Source organism: Leptosomus discolor, chromosome 4 (genome assembly GCF_034619465.1).
Source record: "Leptosomus discolor isolate bLepDis1 chromosome 4, bLepDis1.hap2, whole genome shotgun sequence".
In the NCBI taxonomy this organism is placed as follows: Eukaryota; Metazoa; Chordata; class Aves; order Leptosomiformes; family Leptosomidae; genus Leptosomus; species Leptosomus discolor.
In genome coordinates this window covers 6,046,490-6,070,258 of record NC_141394.1, presented here as the reverse complement: position 1 = coordinate 6,070,258, position 23,769 = coordinate 6,046,490, and the positions used below count along the sequence as shown (strand labels likewise).

Genomic DNA, 23,769 nt, shown 5'->3' with positions numbered 1-23,769 from the left:
TGCAGATAGCAGATTAAAACACGAATGTCTCTGTATTGCTCTTAAACCCACTGTGCCAGTGTGTGTAGAGGTGGAATTACTCAGAAATTATATTTTCAGGATCAATAACACTTCTGTTTTCTGCTAGGTATCTATGTAAAGCTATTTTATTTACTTTATGTTTGCTTTACAGAGTAAAGGAAGACAAACCTGATGCACACTTACAGCAATATTTACCTTTAAAAATAATTTATAGCTATAGCGAATAGAGTAAATTACTTTCTAATAATTACCTAAAAAGAAGTCCATGGATAATTTTAATGGTCTATATAACACTACAGTAATAACGATAAATTATTAATATAACGAAATGTGAAATGTATTGCTATCACGTCATGTTTCTATAGGACTCGGGCAGCTCCCTGTGGTACAGTTTGTAGAACAGGCCTGCGTAGACAGCCGGAAACTCTCTCATGGTTATATCGATCTTCTCAAACCCTTCCCGGTATCCGTAAAGTAAGAGTTTAGCTACGTGGCTGGTGATGGGGGTAGCGTGTTTCGTCTTAGCCAGCTGATCGAGGTCCATCCACTCACACCTCAGGCACTCCTGCTGGCAGAAGCTGATGTGGAAGGAGGAGGGCTCCAGGCGGCAGATGACGTACATGTCGGACTTCCCGAAGGCTCCGGGGTGCCTGTGTTGCTGTCTTATGCTTAGGATGGACTTGAACTCTGACTTGATGCCAGTCTCTTCAAAAACCTCTCGAACTGCTGTGTCTCCTAGGCGAAAAGAGCAATCCTTACAGGACACGTAGGAATAGCTTAACACTCTTTAAACCTTTTGAGCATGGAAAGTCTCCAACTCGAAGCATTCTCTGTTCCGCTCCATAGGCGTGGCGGAATGTAAGCCTAATAAGCTGATTTTCTGGTCCCCGAGCAAAGCTGATGGCTAGGTGCCTTTCCTGTGTATCGCCTACAAAGTGATGGAAGTGAGAAACTTTTGGCGATGCTGTGCAGGGTCTGGTTTTGAAGTGGACATGCTGGTGTGTGATCTCTTAGGCCAAGACAGCACTGCACCCCCTTTTCAGTCCTGTCGGTCTCAGCCCCTGGCTCTCTCCTTGCCCTGCCCGGTTTCAGAGTCAGACCCCGCACAGCCGAACACCTCTACCTGTGTCTGATCACTTGGTCACATCTGTTTAACTGCACTTTGCCACAAGCTGTAACAAAATGGGTAAAACCATTGTTGGAAGAAAGTGAAAGTCAGCACAAAGTCCTTTTCAAGACGCATCTTAAGTGACACGTGACATTTCCCATATGCCCTAATACAGTACAGCACGTCGCCTGTTCCTGCAGAAAACATGCTGCATCTGTGCTGCACGTGTGCATTTCGTGTGCATCACCCAAAGCGATGGGTTAATGCTCCTCATCCCAACTGCAAGGGTCTACAGGGTCTGCCTACGGCAACTACAGCCGGGAAATTACCCGCCTACCCAGTACTCTTCAAAAGAGAAGAGTTTTCTCTTGAATAATAACTTGAAGAGCCCAAATGAGATTTTTGATATTCCACTTATGTTCCCCAAAGTCTGCAGTTCTGTTGTAGTCAAGCCAAATCCTACTTGCCTGGGGTAACTACTGGTAGGTAAAGCACTAGGTTTTTCCAAGTCTGTGTAAACTCGTAGTTGTGTCCCGAGTGGTACATGCACACAGCTGTTCTGCAGTGTTACCTGCTTTCGTCAGTTCCTTTTCACTAAGAAATGAGTGTGTTGGCTTATTTGCAAAAGCAAAATACTTTAAAAGACCTTGTAGTGATTCACCTTCCTGCGGAGGCTTGCACCGTGATGTGTCAGAGGTGAACAAAACAGACGTTCTAGGGGTAGTTTCAAATATTGGAAATAACGTGGACATACAGTGGCCAGCAATGTGTAAGGAAATGGTTTATCCAGCAGAGGCCAAACAACTCTAGTTCATGGCCCCGATTCTGCACGGCTCAACCTCCGTCTTGCAATGGAACGAGGTGTGTAAAGGTTACACCAAGTATATAGAGGTGTTTGTGGGACTGGAGACCCATTAGTAAGTGGTGCCTGTAGAACGTTTATGCCCGTGACTTTAATACAGTATTAATTAGTTAAAAGGCTACTGCATATGGGGAAAGGTACTCGTTTACCATTGCTGACCCTTGCAGAGTTGTGTTTTATGCTGCCCAGAGGGGCCTCTGCAGTCCTCTGGTTTAAGATAGTGGTTGTGAAGCAAGTCTCTGGCAAGCGGTCGTTTTATTTGGCACGGGGCTGTATTACATGGAAGTGGTCAGAGAAGGTAAACAGCCGAGATGATGAGGAATGCTGAAGCAGGCTATGGGTAGGAAAACCGAAATAATTAGGGGTTTCATTTAAGCTTTGAGCTTGGTGTTTAGATAAAGTGCCTTTGTTTCCCTGTTATTTAAATGTGTGTATATATATATATATATATATAAAATATATAATGACGGCTAAACTAGAAGAAGCACTAGGGCTTGAGTGTTTCAATACTCAAATACAAAAATGTGTGCACTTTGCTTAATCTGCATTATTGAAACTATTCAGATGATTTGCACGAGTCAGTCTGTACTCATTAAGTAGGCAGCCGTATGTTTTGTCACTTCATATAATCAGGGGCTCTTCAAGCATTGTAATTGCAATTTGTAACTGTAATTTGAAATTCAGCTCCTTGAATGACTGTGAGTTTGTAAGGTTTGACCTAAGGATTAAAGGAAAGGAAAATTAAGCTCTATTATATTTTATGCTTCACTAATTTATACTTTCTTGTAGTACTAAGATGTGATGCAGAGAACTGTAACTTTTATTATTCTGTAGTTCAGTAGTGGCAGGCGAGGAGTTCCCCAACACCTCCATCCAGGCTCCAGCCATCATCTCACCTGAGGGATGGCCCTGGCTCACCCCCTGACAGAATTCCTCTGGGGAGGCTGTGGCAGGTGCTGGCCATTCTTTTCCCCCAGTACAAAATTCCCTCTGGTACCTCCTGGCCGAGAGCTGCTCTCTGTCACCAGAAGCGAACAGGAGCCTGGCCAGACAAACACGGCGTTGGGGAAACTCCTGCTAACGTGAATCCATTTCACTGTGTTCTACATGTTTGTGCTGTCAAGCAAATAGTTTTGATTTCTGTCACCGTCTTTGACAAAAAGACTTACAACATGGCTCAGTTACGAAAACTCGGCCGTGTCCAGCTAACTAGAAATGTCCTCCAGGTACTGAAGTCACGAACTGCCATGCAAGCCCTCCGTGGGCTGCGGCAGGAAGGCTGCAGAAGTAGCCAGTATTTCGAAGGGACCTGGGGCTCAATACCCAGTTTGCCAGAGCTGCTGCATCGCTGTGGGCAGCATTTTTGAGTTACTGGGAGAATATATTCACATCTGAGTAGTGATGTGGGGCTACCTTAATGTGAGCAAACGTAACTTTTGAAAACAAGACCTGCCTAATAACTGCGGTATAACTTCAGCATTAACCAGTCTGCAGATCATGATTTTAAGGGGCAAGATCCAAGGAGAGAAAAAGGGAAGTTTTGCATCTCCTCACAAACACCCCTGTTCATTCACCTCTGAAAATAACTGCGGCAGCGCTCATGGCCGCCTGTGCTATGCTGGGTAGAACGGATCGGTTCCTCCAAGCAGCGCTGGTTTTGACACAGGAGGGCCTTAGCCTCTGGCTGGAAGTCGGTGCCCACAAGACTGAAGCGCTGCACTTAACGCTGGTCCTGTGCCACAGAGCGCTCAGCCTGCCAAATCCAGTGAACAAGGGTGGAAGGAAGCAAGTGTATTTATTTCTCTTTTGCCCATAAAAATGGAGAGTTGGAAAGTTTTGCTCAGTCCGTCCTTGAGCTCACTGCCCTGGATTCCAGCGTGAGCCGAGAGCTCCCTGTTTCAGTTTTATTTGGGTTTTATACTGATTACCTTTAATCCTCTGCACTTCTGGCTTGCACTACAGCCTATCCAACCAGCCTACAAAAAAAGCAGCTGCCTTCAAGCCCTCACTTACAAGAAACCGTGGAAAAGGGTAAATGTTAAAAATACAACCCCCCGCTGCCCTGAACATAATGTCACCCCATTGCCATTAAGGTCATAGGACCGTATCACTCCACCTCGTCGCCATCAGCTCAAAGCAGCTGTTAAGTTGTAGCAGCGGTGGGTCACGACGTGTTTCAGTGCTGTTTATGTCCTTACGATTCTGTGATGCCTGACCTGTTACCCTAGGGCTTACCGATGTCTTCGCCTGGATCGGACAGACCTCCTGGAAACTTCCACGCATTTATAGTCTGTGTGGGAGGAAGAACACACAATGAGGTGTACCCTCTGACATGAAGGAGACAATTAACAGGTGACTTTTTGTTGTTGTTGCTGAAGTTGCAGTATTGTCATTACGCTCACAAACAGCAGTAAGGCTTTGAGTAGGAACTTCTTTGTTCTTGCTAATGCGATGATCAGAGGTTATCGACAGTCTGGAGGAAACGCTGAACAAAACATCTACTGATTGAAAATACCAACTGCCTAACAGTCATTGGACGACGTTGCTGCTAGATAACTAGGTAGAGTAGATGAGTATTTAAAAAAGCTGCTATTGACTATATAATCTTGTATTTAATCACTGATTATTCCACTTCCATGGTCCTGGCTTTTAAAAAAAAGTGTATGTATTTAATCTTACAAACAGGTACGATGACTGTAGTACTGTTCTATACTGCACTGCCTTTAAGATGACTGTGTGTCTGCAATAACCATTTAGTGTAACTTGTCGACTGTTTTCATAGAATACAAAACCTGAGGCCTTGTGTGTGATTCACATACGGACGTGTCTATCGAATCACAATAAAGTTCAGTACTTCAAACAATGCGAGTGCAGACTTGGTGCTGTTACTGGCAAAGGGGTCCTGGCTCCTACACCTCTTGCAAATGCATGAAGATTTGCGGGCTTTACCTCTACACCTCTGTCCTATTCCTTTCTTCTTGAAAGTTTATGTAGGAAGAAGTTAAACTAGAAATTAATGCAGTAACAAGGTACGCAGGCAAGGAAAAAGGTAGCTTTTCCTGTACCTGTCGCACAGAGAGGGAAGCTGTGTGCTTTCCAGTGATCTGAAACCCCACCGACTACACTGGAAAATGTTTTTTTTGCTGGGCACTCGTAAAGGGCTGGGATAGGAATTTAAAGTAACAGATGAAAAATAGTGGATTTCAGGAAAGGCAGAAAAACGTAGCCAGATGGAAAATACATGTATTTGTCTACTGGCTTTCAGATTTGCTTTCAGCTCCTGGAAATCTTTCTTTGTGTGCTGTGGAATTGTCCTTTCATGATTGAACCCAAACAGCTCTTAAAATTCCACGAGCTGTTTGTTTTTTTTCTTTTAAGCGTACTGAACTTTCTCATTTGTATTAGAAGTCAGGGAAACACATTCAGGGAAATGTTTGTTTCATGGAGAAGGGAGAAGAGCGGCGGAACTGAGAGTGGGCAGCAACTGGCTGAGCCAATTTGCTTGCACCGAGACAGAGGTTCTGTTTATTCACCGCACAAGGAATGTACGGGTGTCCCACGCTTCCAGTTTTACACTTCATTTTATGCAGCCAGTCAAAGAGCTGTGAAGAGGGGAGTCAGAAACAATCACTTTTTTCCTCTCACCTTCTTCACTTGCTGCGCTGTCAGCTTTGTTCTGGAAAGGTAAGCTGGAAGAGCTGACCTGGAATCTACCCATCCCGCTTCTCAGAATGAGCTGGAGGGAAGAGCCGTGGCCAGGCTGGTCTTTGTGTGTTTGGGGGCCAGAGGCCAAGGAGGTGAAGCCCCGTGAGAACCTGAACAGAGCATCTGATGTCTCATGGTAAAACCAGGAGGAGGAGGTATCTGCCCTGAGTGGCTGTGGGTGAGCTTTAACAAAACCACAGCGTGGAGAAGTCAAACCTTAAGCCTCCTGGGCTTAGGAAACGACCTCTTCCTTCTAAATATGCTGAAGGTGCAATTGCTGTTTTTACTCTTCGAGACCTGCTTAAGGTATTTACTGAAAGGTAAGCATGCAGTTTTTTATCTCCTGTGTGCTTAAAAGGAAAAATAAAGGTGGCATTTCTGAAGTTCACACAATGTGCTGCTCTGTTCCTGGAGACTAGAACTGGAACTGCTTTCGGAGCCTGTAGCTTGCATGCTGGATGTATGCTTTAACTGGTAGTTACTAAATGTAAGCCTGAAGGTCCTGCTATGGAGCAGTCCTTGAAATTTTACTTTACGGTAAGTAAAAATACAGAAGAAATAGTTTACAGGAAACAAGAAAGGGGTGTTTCTCTGCCTCTGAACTCTTGCATTAGGAATTCAACGTCATACGACTGAAAGGGCCCCTACGCAAGGGCCCTTCACTGAAGTTCGTTAACTGTCTTGTAGTTACCAGCGAACTGCAGCGATGTTCTGGGTCCCAAGAAGAAATTTCAGTAAAGACAGAAAAATGTAGCCAGTGAGCTTCTGCCAGAGTTTTGACTACATGAAATGAAGATGATACGTCCAAGGATACCTCAGCCTATGGCAGTGAGTTCCAATTGTTCCCACGTTAACACGGCAGTTAATCTCGCTGTACTAGAGACACTTTTACTTAATCTACACATGGAAGCATCATGGAAGCAAAGTGTATTTTAAATGGAATAGCAAAAGCTCATCTTCAGAACCGCCAGTGAGCTGGCGAGCTTTCTGCACTCGCTGCAGTAAGACCTGGGTTAGCCTGATCGAGGCTCTGGAAGCCATTACCGGTGATGGATGCTTGGTTACCTCAAGCCACATCACACGACCCACCATCACCACACGAAAACTCTCTGGTTTGGCAGTGTCAGCAGTGAGGTCAAGCACTTCAGTTCGTGAGAAATTAATGGTCTTTACACCTGCTGTACTAAGGTGGTCTCCAGGTCAAGGCCAACCATGTGACTACTTGTTTAAAGCCACAGATATGCTTGGAATTTTCAAAACCAAACAAAATCAGAATCCTTTGCCCAAAATCTGCTTCGAGCCCTGGGGGTTTTCCAGAGGTCTGCATGGATCCAAACACAAGATCAGGGACTCTTGGGTCAGTTACAGCAGGAACCAGAATACTCAAAGCAGAAAGGACACTTAGTTCTGCTGATTCAATCACCAGTTCTAATTTAATGACAAAGCTGTGGATTTTCAAAGGAGTTGGGTTTGGGTTGTTTTTTTTCCTTCAAACGCAATACAGCAATGCGTTGATAGAGGTGTTCCAAGACACAGGCCAAAGGAAGTAACTTTGAACTATCACAATTTTGCACTGGACTGAAAATAAAAATACCTTTGTTTTATACTCCAGAGTAGGCTTTTCTAAACAGACTTCTCTTTTATAATCCTGTAACAAACTTACCCTGTTTCTGTCCTGTACAACCAACACCTTTCCTGTGCGTTCGTCTAGCACAGCACCTAGCAGGTAATGAGGAAAAGATCAAGGGTTAGACAGCTGTGTTCAGCCTTAACAACCATAATTTAACGTGATTTGATAAAGCACAACAAACCCCTAAGGATAATCAGTTTACAGTCAGCAAGATTTGTATGGGTGAATCGTAGGAAGGGGTTTGTCCGTGGAAAACTGAAGCACAATAAAATACAAAAAAAGGATAAGGATCCCGTATAAAAATGTGAAGTTAGCAGCACCAAGATAAATACTTCCCACATTTAAGTTCCAGATTAGACAAGAAACGGAAAGAATAATTTGCTTGTGTAAAAATTATCAGAACTAAAGAATGCAAGATCAAGATGTCATCCAAATAATCTAGCAAAGCTGCTTGCTCCATCAGCGATGTGCCCGTGATCTTGCTCAAGGAACAGAAATTTTTCCAGTGACTCTGGCTGAGTAGCCACGACGGGTAAGAACTTTTCTCCAGTGAGATCCATTACAAAACTCTGCCTGCTGTCGTGAAGACTTGCGTGTCTTCTGGTTAGTAACACGCCAGGTTTAGTACTCAGTGGGCTGACTGTGCCGATACAGGTTAACTCTCTATGAACTCACACGGCACTACCCAGCCACCAGCTCAGGACAGGAACTGCACAGTAACCTCAGTCAACTGGCTCATCCAAAAGCACTGCCGCCAAGTGGAAAAGTGACACTTTCACTTGATTTAAAAAAAAAACCAAACCAAAAAAACCAGGACGTATGACTGAAAAGTTCAGCTTTTCCTTCTGTCCTCATGCTCAGCCCATGACTTTCTCTGACAAGTTTTCCTGCTTTTTTTAAAACCCAAGCGCTTTCATGTTTAAGCATTGTGTCACGCTCATTTGTCATACTTTAAAAATGTCTTCCCTTTAAAGCAGGTATTTTCATCAGATTTTGCAGGGCGCTGTGGTGAGCAGAATGAGCGCTGTGGTGCAACTTCCCAGGCTCTTTTCCACAGCAGTCATGCATGGGTTTCAAATTAGTAGTTAGCGATAAAAAAAATGCTTGTGTCATTTTACAGCAGGAGGCAGAGCATACGGACAGATCGGAGATGATATATGCATTTAAAATGCTGAGGGGAAGTATTTCCACAGAAGGGATGAGTGTCCAGCTCTAAACATCCTCTCTTTTTTTTTTTTTTTTAATAACACACAGTTGACTTACATGTAGGAGGAGTATTTAAAAGGTGAAATACCAATCTTCCCTCAAGATACGTCAAAGGACGTGCTTTAAGAGGGTAGTCATGTTATCTGCCTCCCCATGGCTTGTGCCTCTACGATTTCATTCCTCCTGTAAATACTCAGCAGTGTCCAGGTTCAAGTACTGCACTGAATAGAAGAGGGAACAAAAGGAAAGCAGGAGCAATGCTGATGCCTGCTGTATGGGGATTATTTTCTAGAAAAGCCTTTCTTCAGCCATATGGTTTGCTGAGACCAAGGAGGACTGCCGAAGACAGGAACCTGCAGTTTGAATCAACGGAAAGAACATTTTCTCTCCCGTTCCCCAGAAACCAGTGCCTGTGAATGTAATTTTTGGCAACGAAATTCTTTGTGAGATGTCCAAAAATCTCTGCTCGATGACACCTGAACCCAAAGCAAGAAGAAAGGAAAAACACTAATGGGATCTGCTGTCTGGTCTCATGCTCCACGTGTAACGCGGAGTCCCTCCGCTGAAGCTTGCTGGGCCACCCCTGGTGAGTACCAGTGAGATCGGAGCCTGGCTGTGGGCTCTCGGCTGTGGGCTCTCAGCTGTGGTTTTAAAAACTCCCTCCCCTGCTACAAATGTGGTACCTGGAGCTTGAAATTATCCAATGCCACAATGACTGTCTAGAAAGGTTTACATTTGCAACCTAACCCCGTAATCACTGTTACAACGCTGCTTTGGTTTTAATGTTCTCTCTTAGGAAGCAGGTAAGAAAATTATTATTTAAAAAAAAGGTAATAATGCTCTTAGACAACACCAAATAACGAGTAATGGAGGGGAAAAATACCTTCATTCTACCTGTTTTATTTATGACTGATGTAAACACAGCTGAAAAGATGTTCAGCACTGAAAGCACTCGCCATCCATGTAATGAGTGCGCACAGGACTGCTTCCATGGTAACCAGCAGCAGCCAGGAATCAGTATCACTTTGTAGAACAACTGGGGAACGGCTTTTAAATCACTTTTCATCCCAGGGACTATCACAACCTACCCAACTCCATCGTCCTGTGCCGTTAGACATTTATGCAGCCGCTCATTTCACACATTTCCAATTACTTGTGTCAACAACCGGATTAAGGTAGGCAGCAGTGAGAGTAACAGCCGTGTTGAAAGGCTTATACTATACGGGAGGGAGAGGAGAATGACTTTTACTTCTCTTCCTCTCTTTTTACTTCTCTTCCTCTCCTTTGACTGCTCTTCCTCTCCTTTGACTTCCCTTCCTCTGCTTGTCTTCCTATGCCATCGTTAGGTGGTGTATCTGCAAACACGCCACTTTCGGGATGGCAGACCGCTTCCTCCGAGCGGGCAGAGAACTTTGGAAATGCTTTTCGAAAACATGTTAATCATTTCTTACACCGGAAGCTTTCCTGTACCTTGACATATTTGGAAAATCCTGCTGCCTACAAACGGATGCAGTAAGGTCGCTGGAAGACACATCACATATTCCACTATTTCTAGACAATAATGGCCAAGCCCAGTGAGTAACGTTTGCTACTCTCTGCTTGGCGACTCTGATCTAGCCTGGCAAAATACGGCCTGACCTTGCTTATTCACACCTTTGTCATCGCTTGGCGGGACAACGCGGAGGCGCTCGCCCTGGCCGTGCAGCGGCCGCTGCGTGGGGAACCCCAGGCAGGACGAAAACCAGCCGCTGCTCCGCGCGGCAGGGCAGGGCGCTACTGGCTCCTGGTGCCGGCTTCCCGCCGGCCAGCAAACTGCTCTCGCCGGCTCTGCTTTTTATCTTCAGGATGCTCAAGGGACTAGTCCTGTATTTAACTGATGGGCCACAGCTTTGAGATGAAGATCTTGCCAGCAAATTTGCTCTCCTTTACTGCAGAAACTTTCTCAAATACAGCGTTTTTTTGTTCAGGAAATAAAAATGCCTCGGGTTTGGCACACACACACTATAAATGCACATATTTGAAGAATTCAATATTTCAATAATATGAATCAAAAATAGAATGAAGCCTTTCCACTACCCAGGTTCTCCCTCCTGAAGTAGAAAGATAATAGAACAAACATATGCCAGGCAGTATCCACACTGCTCAGTGTATTCCTGGGACGTGTTCCACATCCACTGAGAGTGAGTGGAACAGAGGGGAAAAAAAGTATTGCAGTCATTATTTCACACACAGAAATCTGTTTACCTGCCAAAATGCCCTCCCTAAGACTTTATCTCTTTTAAAGAAACTCCCAAGAATAAATACAAATGTGCAGGTTTGAAAACTGGTAGCAAAGAATGCACATGTTACATGCTGTGCAATTTTTAAATCTGTGCAATAAACCATGAAATCCAGACACCTGCATTTATGAAACAACTTCTTTCCTCAAAGTCTTTTCCTACTTGCAGAGTGCAAAGTGTTTCTCTCAAAGCACAACAGCAAATTATGCTCTGCAAATGTGGGGTTTTTTTTGTATTTTCAATTTTTTTTTTCAGAGTTATTATTTTTCTTATATTAAGTCCTTCCTGATAACTATCATGGTCACAACACATTTATTACATGATTTTCTTTTAAATAGCACTTTCAGCTATGCAAAACCTATATCAGAAAAATCCCCTTTCAGTCAGTCACACTTCCTCAAACACTCAAGTTATGACCATATGGAGTAACATGGTGTTTTTGCTAGGAGAAGGCATTATCTTACTCGAGTTTAATGCCACATATTTTAATGGTGAGGTTTTCATACCTCCGGAGAACATGCTCCAACATGTCCATTGAAAAAACCCAAGCCTGTCTTCAGCTTCCACCCTGCCCTCTGCTGGCTTTGGACCTGAAAACTCCCACTACCGACAGCAGTAGCACTGTTTTGTAGTTGAAGGCTTCGTTTTTCCAAAACTTACTTTCACCTGACCTGCTGGTACACAGAATAAGCCAGCTTTTGCGAGTCCTTCCTAAATAGATTTTTCAAATTGCTATTTATGGGTCTTAACCCCACTGCGTGAACAATTAACGTCCCACACAGTCCCTGCAGGCCAAGGACAAACAAGTCAAGCTTGGAACAGGAGAGACTTGCTGTCCCTCTGCTGCAACTGCCGAGTGTTTTATAGCCTTTACCAGTATGCAGGGGGTCCAAACCAACCTTCAGATTACAGGAGACTATGGCTGAGAGAGAGGGCAAAACCATTCACATTTGGTGAAGATGAGTTCAAGCTGACTGTATTTTTGGCTCATCATCAATTCCTTGTACTGTGACTATTAAAAAGAAAAAAAAAAAAGGAAACCATCTTATCTAGTTCCTTAGGCATTTCCTCGGTTTTTAGAGCAACTTCTTTCCAACCGTGGCTGTGGGGGGTTTAGATGGGCAAAAGTATGGTGTCCAGATGTTTGCTTGTTTGTAAAATACACTTGTTTGTGTTGTGGACTTCTAGGCACAGCTTAGAGCAGCTTTTAGACCATTGTGATTTAGGCTAACAGTTGTGCTAGCTCCTGAACAATCCCTGTTGGGTCAAGTTTTCCCCACTTACAGACCTTAACTTGAGCATAGTTTAGGCAGATACATATATTAAACGTCCAGAGTAAGTACAGGGAGTGGTGATTTCTTTTTTCCTAAGAAGTCTGTAGTTGTTTTCACTATAAAAAACCTGCTTGACCCTTGAAATCCTACCTCTCTCACCTGCAAGGTGGAAGCCACGACACTCAAGTTTCTCCAAATAGTGTTTAAAAACAGTATTTGTGAGTTAAAATTTTAAAAGCTTCAGGGCCACATTTTCTTCTCCCCAAGCTGTTCACAATTTTGTCAAACTTGAACTGTTTTAAGAAACCTCTCTTTACTGACCTGTTTTTAGCGACACACGCAGGGTTGTACAGGCGCGTTTGCGAACGACACGCTCCACTCCGTGAAATCACCCCAACAGCAACCACCTGGTTTCCACACACTGGTGGTGCAGGGGAACGGTCCATCTCCTGCTGAACCCCATCCCAAGGGCTCGTTCCAAAGGCTTTTGGCGGGCGCAACCACTTTTGTCACTAACCTGCAACTCCCAGCTGGTGGGTGGCGTACCCCGGCAGCCTGCTGGGCCCTTCTCCCAGCCACAGCGTCAAGGTGGACGAGCCCTGCTCGGCATGGTGGAAAGCAAAGCCTTGTGAAGCAGCTGCCGCCGCAAACCTGCTCTGGAGGATGGGGACGTGCAGCCAGATGGCGACGCGGCCTTCCTCCCGCCACCGGGCCACCGCCTCTGCGGGAGAGAGCCAGGCAAGGGGGTTAAGGGCCGCCACTGCGACACCCCCTTGCCCTCGCTCCTTCTAGCTTTAAACCTTACCGCACACGACAGCCGGGATGACTGCGTCAAAGTATGTATTTTTACCTCATTTACCAACGGTCAAACTACCATCGGTGCGAGAAACGACTCAACAGCGACGGGAGGCGAGGCGCCCCCGCCATCTTGGCATTCGAGGCGGCACGATTTGGCGTCCGCACACAAAACGACGGCTCCTACGTTAGGATCTGCCACAGGGCACAGCGAAATGGATCTGCGCTCCCTTCCCCCGCCACACGGCCGCGGCTCTGTGTAGAGGACGGCGACCACCGCCCGCCCAGCGCGGCTGAGGGGAGCTCACGGTGCGGCGCCACCGGCAGACCCGCCACCCCGCCCGCCCCGCTACCCCGGGGGCCCCTGCCCGGCACTTGCCCCGCAGCCACCGCCCGAAGGCGGCCCGCTCCAGGCGGAGGGGGCGGCGGAGTTCCGCCAGGTCCACGCTCACCCCCCCGAACTTATCCGGCCGCTCCCGCAGCCCCGCCAGGGCCCCCCAGCCCCTCGCCCGCCGCAGCGCCCACCACAGCCTCACCATGGCGCTGCGCAGGGGAGAGCCGGGCGGGACGGCGGGAAGCGGCCGCCCCCGGGGCGGTGCCGGCCTCTGCTCCCGGAACCGCTCGGCGGCAGCCGGCGGGGCAGCATGTCCGCCTCCTCCAGAAGGAAAAGCAAGGGGCGGCAGGTCCTGGGTGGTGATGGCTCCCCGCGGGTCGCTGTCCCCGCCGCCGCCACCGCCGCTGAGGGCGGGCTGCTGGTGCTGGGCGTCGCCGACGCCGTGGAGGCAGGTACGGGGGGTGCGGGCGGCGGGGACGGGCTGACGCCTGTCCTGCCCCGGCCCGGCGGGCTGAGGGCGGCTCGTTTGAAAATGAGTCCCTGCAAAGCCGGGCTCCCGCTCCCCGCGGCCGCCGGAGCGGGCTCGGCCCGCGGCGGCGGGTCTGGTGGGGGGTCCGAGGGGCTGCCCCCGTCCCCTCACGAAGGCAGGCCCTGCGGGACCGGGGGATCTCTCAGGCCAGGTGGGCTGAGACCCCGTGAAATTTGCTTTTGATTACGGTGACGAAGAGTAGTGACCGCCGCGAAAGGGTCCCGCCGTTAGCTAAAACGGGGTGGAAAATGCACTAAGCAGCAGCGCCTAGCTACGGGTGTTTTCAGGCCTGTCAGCCGCCTGTCCCGTTTTAGCGCGGTTTCCCTCCAAGAGGGTCCCTGCGCTTCCCTCGCGGCTGGGCGCTGCCTCCCGTGAGGGCTCGGAAGGGTTTTGTTAGTTGTACTGATTGGGGAGCGCGAGAAATAGTGAATTCATCTGATGAGCAGGAAAAAAAATAAATGTATTATTTCTCCGGAAAATGTTAGGAGATGACAAGGTTCCAAAAATGTTGCGAAGAGCCCTCGCCCAGCTGTCGCTGAGCAGCATGAAGTCTGCAAACGTATGCATTGGTCGCCCGATCTTGCTTACCTCCGCTGATGGGCGACAGGAGGTGAGACCTTTTCCTTCCCTACAAGGGCTTTTCTTGTGCTTGCAGCGTGCTCGTGTTGTATTCCGTAGGGAGCAAAATGGAGCATGCACTGAGAAAGGTAGGGAATGTGCTTTTCCATGTTTTCTATGCTGTAGTTACATCTTTATTCTCAATACTTGAAAAGAATCCGTGCTGCTGATTTTTTTCAAGAAATTTATAGGTCGTGTGTGGATATGTATTGTATATTATATATGCATACACATGTGTTTTATTTGCAGAGAGTGTAGCCTCCCTCTCTTCTTTCTTAATCGATTTGCATGCTTTTGTGTCACCTGCAGAATGTGTGGAGTCCTGGTGGAACTTTTTTTGTCTCCTTTGTAGGCAAAAATATATCCCCTTCCTTCTTGAAAAGTGCTTTGGCACTTTTCTTAAGAACTCATTGCTACTTGTATCTTGCTCTGTGGCACTAGGTTTTAAGCTCAACTTCATGCTCAGCCCATGTTTTTCATAACAAAACATTGCTTACTTTAACTGGATGACTGGAAAGGAGTGAGGGGGGAGAAATATCAACTGACAGTTGTTTGCTTTGAAACTCTTCCTAGGTCTGTACTGCTTGGCCCACCGCAGGCTTTCCAGGGGGGAAAGTAGGTCTGAGTGAAACCACACAGAAGAACCTGAAAGTCAATCCAGGTGATGCCGTCAGCGTGCAGCCTGTGACTGGTGCAGTCATCCAGGCAGAGGAACTCGATGTAAAGTTGAGGTATGCAACTTGTTATAACCATACCGTGAGGTGTCTGCTTTGCACTGCAGACTCTTGCGTCTTGGAAAGTGCTGTTTTTCTCTCTTGCTTTCATGGAATTAGTACCCAAAGTGAAACATGTGCAGATGTTTGTAGGATTAAGACTAAAGTTTAGTAACTAGTGACTAACTGCGACCTCCTTTGTGGGCAGTGGAGTGGCTCAGCTATTGTACAAAATCTCAGCTGAGGGGTGGTGCTGTTGTGGAGGATGTAATGACACCAAGCTCATTGGTCTTAAGAGATTCCTCATTTTATGTTAAATTAGTTAATAATAATGATAGCCCAGCACCTCCTGAAGCAGAGGTCAAGCTGCCTGCGTCTCGTTTGCATTAGGCAAGGGTGTATAACTGCACAATCAAGGCAGAGTCTTTAAATTTGTAAGTCATTTGTAAAGGATGAGGATGATCTCTGTGTGTAGAGTTGATGGCAGATTAGAAGTGTTGCTGCTGTTGTCATTAGTAAGTATACTGCAAAGTGCTGTCTGACAAACTCGTGTTGAAAAGTCCTGTTGTGGTTCAGAGAACTACTAGCTGACAGGCTGGAGAAAGTGAAGGGTTTTTTTTTTAACCCTTTCCCTTCAAAACTTCACCTTTGAATATGTGTGGTTTTGTGCTCCGCTTTTGTTTACTGGAGTATTACTTAGGATTGGAAACTCTCAGAAGTACATTTTTGGTTTTTTACTGAAATTCACCCAAAGAAGGGAGCAAAAGGTGCTAATCATAGTTGTCTTGAAATCATGAATGCTTTGAGAAATTAGCAGTTTACTGATTGTGCCCCTGTACTCAGCACTGGTGAGGCTGCACCTGGAATACTGTGTGTGGTTTTGGGCCCCTCACTGCAAGAAAGACATTGATGTGCTGGAGCGTGCCCAGAGAAGGGCAATGAAGCTGGTGAAGGGTCTGGAGAACAGGTCTTAGGAGGAGCAGCTGAGGGAACTGAGGTTGTTTAGTCTGGAGAAGGCGAGGCTGAGGGGAGACCTCGTTGCCCTCTCAACTGCCTGAGAGGAGGTTGTGGTGAGGCTGGTGTTGGTCTGTTCTCCCAAGTAACAAGTGATAGGACAAGAGGAAGTGACCTCAAGTTGCGCCAGGGGAGGTTTAGGTTGAATATTAGGAAAAATGTCTTCACTGGAAGAGTGGTCAAAGATGGGAACAGGTTGCCCAGGGAAGTGGTGGAGTCACCATCCCTGGAGGCGTTCAAAAAACATGTAGATGTGGCATTTTGGGACACGGTTTAGTGGGCATGGTGGTGTTAGGTCAATGGTTGGACTTGATGATCTCAGAGGTCTATTCCAACCTAATGATTCTATGATTCTGTGATCTGCCCAATGACTTCCTGTATTTGTCATTCTCATAACATTCCACAGAGTCAACATTTGGGTTGATGCAGAATCTGATTATAGTTATTTCCTAGATAAAGTCATTTTATGGTTCCTTTTGAAAGTTTCCCTACACTGTAATTTCTGTAAATTAACTTAACTTGCCTGACAAACCTCTGTTTTCAAACATGGCGTTTTCATTGTCCTTTTTAAGGGGGAGATGCTGTTTTCTGCATACCGACTCTCAGAAATGTTGGTGAAATCTTGCTTTTTGCCAGTGATACAGTTTAGCTTTAGTTGTAGTTTCACTGGCTCACTTGGCTGCACATTGTATGCTGACTTCCTGGCATCAGCTTGCTTTGCCTTCCATGCCTCTCTTCTCACCAGAAAATTAAACAAATGGTATCTTTACAGCTTTTTGCTGTGGCTAATTTAAACCTGTAGGAAGTTTTATTATTACTACATACTGTTTGGTTATAGAGGTGGTTGAAAGCACTCATTTTCATTAAAAATCCAACCCCACATTAAATTAAATAATTAAACCTAACGTATTTCTGTTTCCCATGTTAATATGCAATGCATTCTTTCTTTAAAGCTGTCACTTTTACTGAAATAGAAGCTGAGGATGAGGTCAGAGGAATTGCATGTAACTTCTGAAATATTTATGATTATTGTAATTTTTTTTGGAAAATGTTCCACAGCCAGAGCTTTCCCTCTCAGCCAGTCAAGAGTCAGGCTCTGAAGACTGTTATACGTATGTACCGCCAGATTAAAAGTCATATAAATGATTGTTTTGCTAAAATTGCTCTAGGAGAGAAAAAAAAAAACAACTCTAATTAGTCTATTCTAAGCCTGTTAATTTACTACAAACCATAGTGCCATCCTGTCATGTAAGAATATAAATTATTAAAAGAATAAATGGAAATCCCACTAGTTAAGTACTGTCTAGGTTTCTAGGTGCTTTGCAAGTGTAGTTCATTCTTTGCCAATTAATACCTCTGGGGAGTTGCTGGCGTGCATAATTTAGCTCTTTCTTCCAGTTAAAAAAAAAATCAATCCCAACTTGAGGCCCCAACAACGTATTTGAGTATGTGTTTACTTGTCAGGAACGGCTATGGTGTTTTGAGAGCTCTCCTCTAATTTAGCATAAAACCCCTCTTTCCCTCGAGTTGCTTTCTTGATCAGTAGAACCGAGAAACGGGTGTTTATTTCTAGGTTTAGAGCTCCCCCTGTTGATCATGTTTTTATTTGCAGTATTAAAGCTGTGTCTGCTTTAAATGCCTTTGGCGCCTCTGCTGTTCAGCTCTGGGTGTGATGCTTTTCATCATACAGGCGTAAGTGCTTACAAAGGTTGGGGACGTTTGTCTGCGAAATGGACGTAGTGAGATCTTTATTTTGTTGTGAAAACAGAAGGGCTAATGTGTGAGGCTAAGGAAATCCTAAGGAATTAGAAAAATAACGGTTTAATGGGCTTTAACGGAAGGTGGAGCTGCAAATGAAACAGGAAGAAGATTGTATGGGTAAACCAGCACTGAAAAATGATTGAATCACCACAGCCTTATACGTTGTAGTGTGTCAGAGGAGCAGGGAGAGTTAATGATGTCTCTGCTCTCAGTGAGTTGTAAATGTGACATAAAATGCTTTAGTATGAACACCAGAGAAAGGTGTTCACATGAGACACCGTTTGTCTTTTGTTTGCGTGGGGCTCAGAGCACACGTGTTCAGCCGTGTGCTAAGTCCCAGTCATGAGATAGGGTTTGAGAAAATGCTGTAGGCCTGGCCAGGGCTGGTGAGGGAAGTGACTTAAGGCTTGTTGAGTCACTTAAATTCAATTAAATAAAAGACTAGAAAATGCATCGTGGGGAAAACTTGTACTGTTTTGATAGTGGACGTGCGGTGCTGAAGACACAGTTTTGCAAGCGCTCCAGGCACTAGTTTAATCAATAAAAGATGCGTTTGTGTGTTTACAGGGCTGAAAGAGTCTTACCTGATCTGTCATTTTTTCACTTCAGTAACCATACCAATGGCCATTCTGCCTGGTGAAACGAGAAGCGTTGCATTCCATATTCCATCTTAAGAAATGACAAATAAACTTAGGATCTTGTTCAGTACAGCATTTTGTATGGAAGAACTAACCCAAAATTAAAGATGTATGCTTCTTCTGGTACGATGTGCTTAATATTTTCAGAGTTAAGATGATGTGGTCTGAAGACTGTGAAGTGCTCATCCATCTTTTCTGTTTCTGGTGTTAAATTGTGTATTCTAAAACAGGTGGTATTCATCATCCTGGTGGGTTGGACTCTGTTCTGAAGTAGTTACTTCTTGGAAAAATGTTTTTCTTTTTCTTACTACCACAGGGACAAAGATGCCACCATTAATGCTGAGGAAATGTCCGTCTGTCTACTGAGAAACCTAGGTATGAGTTTTGTTACTTCTCTTTTGGCTGTTTAATTTTTGTAGCAGTTCATCAAGTATTGGACAGAAAAGCAAAGTTTCCTCTTATGCTCTTAAACAAGAGCTTGTGGCAAAATAGAGGATGTTATTCTGCTCACACTTCTTTTAGGGATGTGTCATCTTTGGGCTAAACAATTTTTCTGTGCTGTAAATATGTAACTTGCGTTAATCGTGATTCCATCCCTCCTGTCTGTTACACGCATTGCTGGGTCAAGTTATGGTGGTTTAGCAGCCGTTGCTGGCCGCCTGGTCGGTGGTGGGGTGCTCTTCAGAGTTTGCTTATGCTGTGGAGAAGAGAGTTCAATACTGTACATGAAAAACAAGATAAGGGATCAGTAGTAACATGAAATCCCATACTCTGAAATTTTTTTTTTTTGATGTTGGTGGTAAATAAGCAAAAATTGCTCTTCACTGGATGATAGATATGTATGAGTAAGGCCAAAGAGCAAGGTCAATTATTCAAGGTCGTGCTACTCAAAGTGCTCACTACAAAGGGAATCTTCTGGTTTAGGATTTAGTAACAGTATTGCTACACTAAGAAGCAGGAAACATGAACTGCATTCCAAATTTACAAGTTTGGCTGGAAATAACAAATCTTGTTTACATTTTTGCCCTTGTTTCTTTGTGCCTGTAGGGTGCATTCAGATCGCATTTCCTAATCTTTCTCTGTCAACACAAAGGCTAAAACCTCCCCGGTTTTAGGCCCAGACCGTCAAAGAAAGTGGGCTAAACGTGAAATGCCGTGAACCTGTAAGGCACACAGCAGATACAACATTTTTACTTCTTACAATACTAATTCCATAATCTCCCTTTGTGTGCTGTAGGAAATTGAAAATGCTCAAATTAATGATGAGTTTAGTACGAGAGATTACGTATGATACTGACGAATGTTTGTCCAGTACAGTCTGCTTGTGTACAAAAGGATCAGTTGCATTACCTGAAATTACCAAACTACCGTTTGTTATGCTAATTTATAGCACCCTCTAGACTCCCTGATAAAGAGTTACTCTGATACAAGAATGTCTGGATGTTATTGCTGCCAAAGAAGATTGAAACAACTTCTTTATTTTTCCTTTTTTCGTTTTCTTGTAGATGGGAAAATAGTTTTACCAGGAAACCTCTTGGCTTTCACTTTCTATGGCAGACTTTGTAACATCGTGGTGATGAAAGTGAAAGGAACTGATGGTGCAGAGCTGACTGCCCAGGGCAGTGCCGTTTCCAGCGATACGCAGGAGCCAGACCTTGAAAGATCTGATTTGGAGACAAGTTCGTTAGATTTGTCCTTACAGCTTGGCAAGATGGACATCGGTGATAGCCCAGAGGTTGCATCTACGAGCACACCAAGCAAACCGATGGATCCAGGTTCACCAGTTACTCCCAGTTCTGCTGTGGCAGCCAACGGTCAAGACTCTGGTCAGGGAGATAAAATCTACAGCAAGGGAGATGGTGCAGACCTCACCGACGATTTGGAGATGGCTGGGAAAGGAGGCAGTGAGGGACTCCCACTGACTGGAGCAATAAGCAATACAGATGCTTTTTATTTCATTTCTTCAAGAACTCGAATCAATTTTGTTGAAACGAGGACCAACGTAGCAGAAGATAGTGATGGTGAATCCCGAGTCACTTATGATATGATCGGAGGTTTAAGCAGCCAGCTCAAAACCATTAGAGAAACAGTTGAACTGCCCTTGAAGCAAGCTGAACTGTTCAAGAGTTACGGTACGATGCCTAACAGTTGGTTTTCTTCATTTGAAACCACTTTTTTTTTTTTTCTTTAACTTGATTTTATCTCTTTTTAAACCCAGGTTATTCCAGGAATATGCGCTGAATTTTATGTAACACTGATCTGATATACTTGTGTGTCCAAACAGTGTCAAACTGTTTTATAACTGTATGGATACTATGAAGATGTTATGATTAGAGCGTGTGAAAAATAATTGAGTAGGAAAGAAAAAAATACGGGTCTCTTAAGAAAGTTCAGGTACGCATACGCAGGATTTAGCGCAAATAGGAAAGAGTTCTGTACTTGGGCATTTGAAAGGTACAGGTGTTGGTGTCAGCGTAAGATTTTTAATTTTTTTGGTAGAGTCAACTAATTATATTTTTTTAAGTGGAAAAAAACTGTCAGATGAGTTCTTCTGCTGTTTTTATTCCTGTGTATTGTAGGGTTCCTGCAAAATGTGAAGGAAGCGTTTGAGGCTGTTTACTCAGACTGCTCAGTGTTTAGTGTGGAATTACAGGGTGGAAAAACTAACATGATTACTGATGCCATATGTAAAGTTTCATCTAATATATATGGACTTAGAGGATTTTTGTGACAAAGATAAAACTCTGTACTGTGTATTTATCACAAACGGGTATGTAGATAAAGCAGGCATGTCTGCTCGTTGTACTTGTCTAGGTGTGCATCGCTGTGAGACAGGGCTCTTACCTATAAATATTTCTTTAATATCGTGTCTTTGAGGCTTTTTATTTCTCTGCCTTACCTCTTGCCACACACATGCTTTAGAGAGGAGGTGATTTCAGTGATCAGTGGGAAAATTTCCATAAGACACAGGTGGCTCTTCCGTTGTGCATTGCTTGGGTGTGACCGGTGGGTGTTGGTGGTGTGGTGTGGGGCGTCTTCACCCGCGTGTGGTCCAGCGCAATTTGCTGACCTCCAGCCTCAGCATCGCCGCATGGTTTTGTGTTAGCAGAAAGTTTGCTTCCGGATCAGCCTTCTTCATGCTTTAGTCCTAAAAAGTGCTTGATCAGGTTCTCTGCTGATTACATGAGAGATGATGATGTTTCCTCACCAGTGACAAACCTTTAGTAACCATCCAAACGTTGGGAGCCCTTGTCCGCTCTTGGGGAGCGAGGCTGTTGGCTGATGTGAGGACCTTTGGTTCAGCAGCTCCGTTTCTTGCCAGTACCAGGAACACCACATGAGGGAGCAGCACATGCTTCAATGGACCGTTGTGGAGTAACTTGTCTGTAAAGACGCTTATTTCTGATCTTTGTCAATTAGCAGATAGTTTTTTTCTTTTCAAGTATATTAGTTCCTAAGGTGCGGGTCCATGCTAGCTGTAGTATTCTGTCACCACTGGGATGTGCCCTGCCCTTCAAGCATCGTTCCCTGTCTGGTACTGCGGTACCCAGCCAGTGTTTCTTCTTCTTTGGTCGTGTTTCAGCAATGTCTTCTGTGCCAGGCTCAGACCTTTTTCAAACATTTGTCTCTTCTTTGTGCTTTCTGTTTTTTCACTTTGTTTTTGACTTTGTGCCCATTTAATTTGGCTTTGATGGTCTGAAACTTTTTTGTTGGCTTTTTACCTGGGATCATAATGTTACGTCATGCAGCTATCTGTAGTTTCTGTCCAGTTTTAACTGTACACAGTAGCACCTTGTTCTTCTAGTGTCCCTTAAGTTCGGTGCCTGAGTGCTTCTGTCTGTTTTGGCTCTTAAAATTTGCCATTGAAGAGGCAAATTCATCCTTTTGATGTGTATTTTTCATCTGTTTGTAAGTATTTTTGACTCAAGCCTCACAGTATTTCTGGGTTTTTTTGGAGTGTTCCAGAGAAGTGGTTTTCTGATGTTGGAAATTTATAATAATGACACTATGAGAATCATGAATAACTTAATGAAGTACAGTCATGGATGTTAGGTACTCAGTTCAATATTTTTTTGGAAAAAAAACCCCAAACACACACCGCAATGCATAGGGAGAGTTATAATGTTGAACTACTGGAAAATATAGTGATATAAATAGCTGCTTTTTAAACAGAATCATTTGGACTTTAAAAGTAAAGAATGTGGGTGTATGTCCCATATAAGAGTGCTCTTCCCACTGAAAGCCTACAACTTCATCAAAATGAGATGTCTGTGAGGTTAATGCTGAGGTCAAGCTGTAGTCGGGAATAATTGGGACAAGTGAAATGTGTAACTGCAGGTTGTTCAGTCCGGCAGTTATCGCAAATAACGTTCTTCTCTGTTGGTGTGCACGTGCTTGTTTAAAGGAGTCCCTCCTCCTCGAGGAGTGCTGTTGTACGGCCCTCCGGGTACCGGGAAGACGATGATTGCCAAAGCCATTGCAAATGAGGTTGGCGCTCACGTTACCGTTATTAATGGTCCTGAAATAATAAGCAAGTAAGTTCACCCAATTTATTTTCATTAATTCTATAAAAGTATTAGCCCAAAATCTGTCCTGGCATCTCTCCATTGTGGATAGATGTAGATGTAGAATTGGCTGTGGGCTGTCTGCCCAAGAGAGTCAAAAACAAACGGGAAGGGGTTCTCTCAAGTAAGGCTTATGTTTCTTCTTGTAATAAAAGAGGTTTATTGGATTTGGCCAAAAAATTTGTGTAAGGCATGGATTAAATTAAAGAGAGAACTAAAACTGCATCTGCAATTGTGTGTTAGGTCTGCACCAAGAAAAGTGACTTGTTAAAACACATTTGAAATTAAGATTAACGTCTCAGGGAACTAATTTTTTGTTGTTGTTCTTTAAAAATATAGATAAAATTGTTTCTAACACAGAAGAGAGAAGCTTTTCCCTCTGATCTTTTTGCTAGTTATGAGATGGTTATATCATTGCCTGTGCCCCGTTTTACCTTAATTTCTTGTCCTTGTGGAAATACAGATTCTTGTAGATCTGCATATACTTCAGGACTCGGAAAGGGTGCACTATGGCTTTTTGGAACACACGAGCAGTAATTTTCCAAATTGCCTGGAAAAGACCAAAAAATGGTTTTTATTGAAATATTTTAATTATTATAGGTTTTATGGGGAGTCTGAATCAAGATTGCGTCAGATATTTGCTGAAGCTTCTCTGCGGTATGTTCTTTTGGATAATTTTATTCGCGCTCACTTATTTGAGGTATTGGTTCCAGCATT

The 23,769-nt window shown here is 44.5% G+C and overlaps 2 protein-coding genes across 3 annotated transcripts in view; one reads left to right on the top strand and one right to left on the bottom strand.

Annotated features, from left to right (window-relative positions):
- Positions 1-367: 367 nt before the first annotated feature.
- NUDT6 (nudix hydrolase 6) lies at positions 368-13,419 on the bottom strand. The gene is made up of 5 exons (XM_086463676.1): positions 13,260-13,419; positions 12,603-12,806; positions 7,360-7,415; positions 4,227-4,281; positions 368-756 (listed from the first exon to the last, which is right to left on the bottom strand). The coding sequence occupies exons 1-5, from the start codon at positions 13,417-13,419 to the stop codon at positions 368-370; spliced, it is 864 nt and encodes a 287-aa protein (XP_086319802.1).
- Positions 13,420-13,524: 105 nt separating this feature from the next.
- Positions 13,525-23,769, top strand: part of AFG2A (AAA ATPase AFG2A) — a 202,632-nt gene continuing 192,387 nt past the window's right edge. For both annotated transcript variants that reach the window (XM_086463673.1, XM_086463674.1), the window contains exons 1-7: positions 13,525-13,666; positions 14,229-14,353; positions 14,935-15,092; positions 18,804-18,862; positions 19,993-20,619; positions 22,893-23,022; positions 23,653-23,709. In XM_086463673.1, coding sequence (XP_086319799.1) covers positions 13,525-13,666; positions 14,229-14,353; positions 14,935-15,092; positions 18,804-18,862; positions 19,993-20,619; positions 22,893-23,022; positions 23,653-23,709 — 1,298 coding nt within the window. The remainder of the gene's footprint in view (positions 13,667-14,228; positions 14,354-14,934; positions 15,093-18,803; positions 18,863-19,992; positions 20,620-22,892; positions 23,023-23,652; positions 23,710-23,769) is intronic.

Bases quoted from the DNA above. Each gene is read 5' to 3' on its own strand.
- NUDT6 (XM_086463676.1), bottom strand. From the start codon at position 13,419: ATGGTGAGGCTGTGGTGGGCGCTGCGGCGGGCGAGGGGCTGGGGGGCC. The intron at 12,807-13,259 runs GCAAGTGCCGGG...TCTCTCCCGCAG, and splicing joins CTTCGGGCGGTGGCTGCGGG to AGGCGGTGGCCCGGTGGCGG. The intron at 4,282-7,359 runs GTAAGTTTGTTA...CCTCCCACACAG, and splicing joins TTGTACAGGACAGAAACAGG to ACTATAAATGCGTGGAAGTT.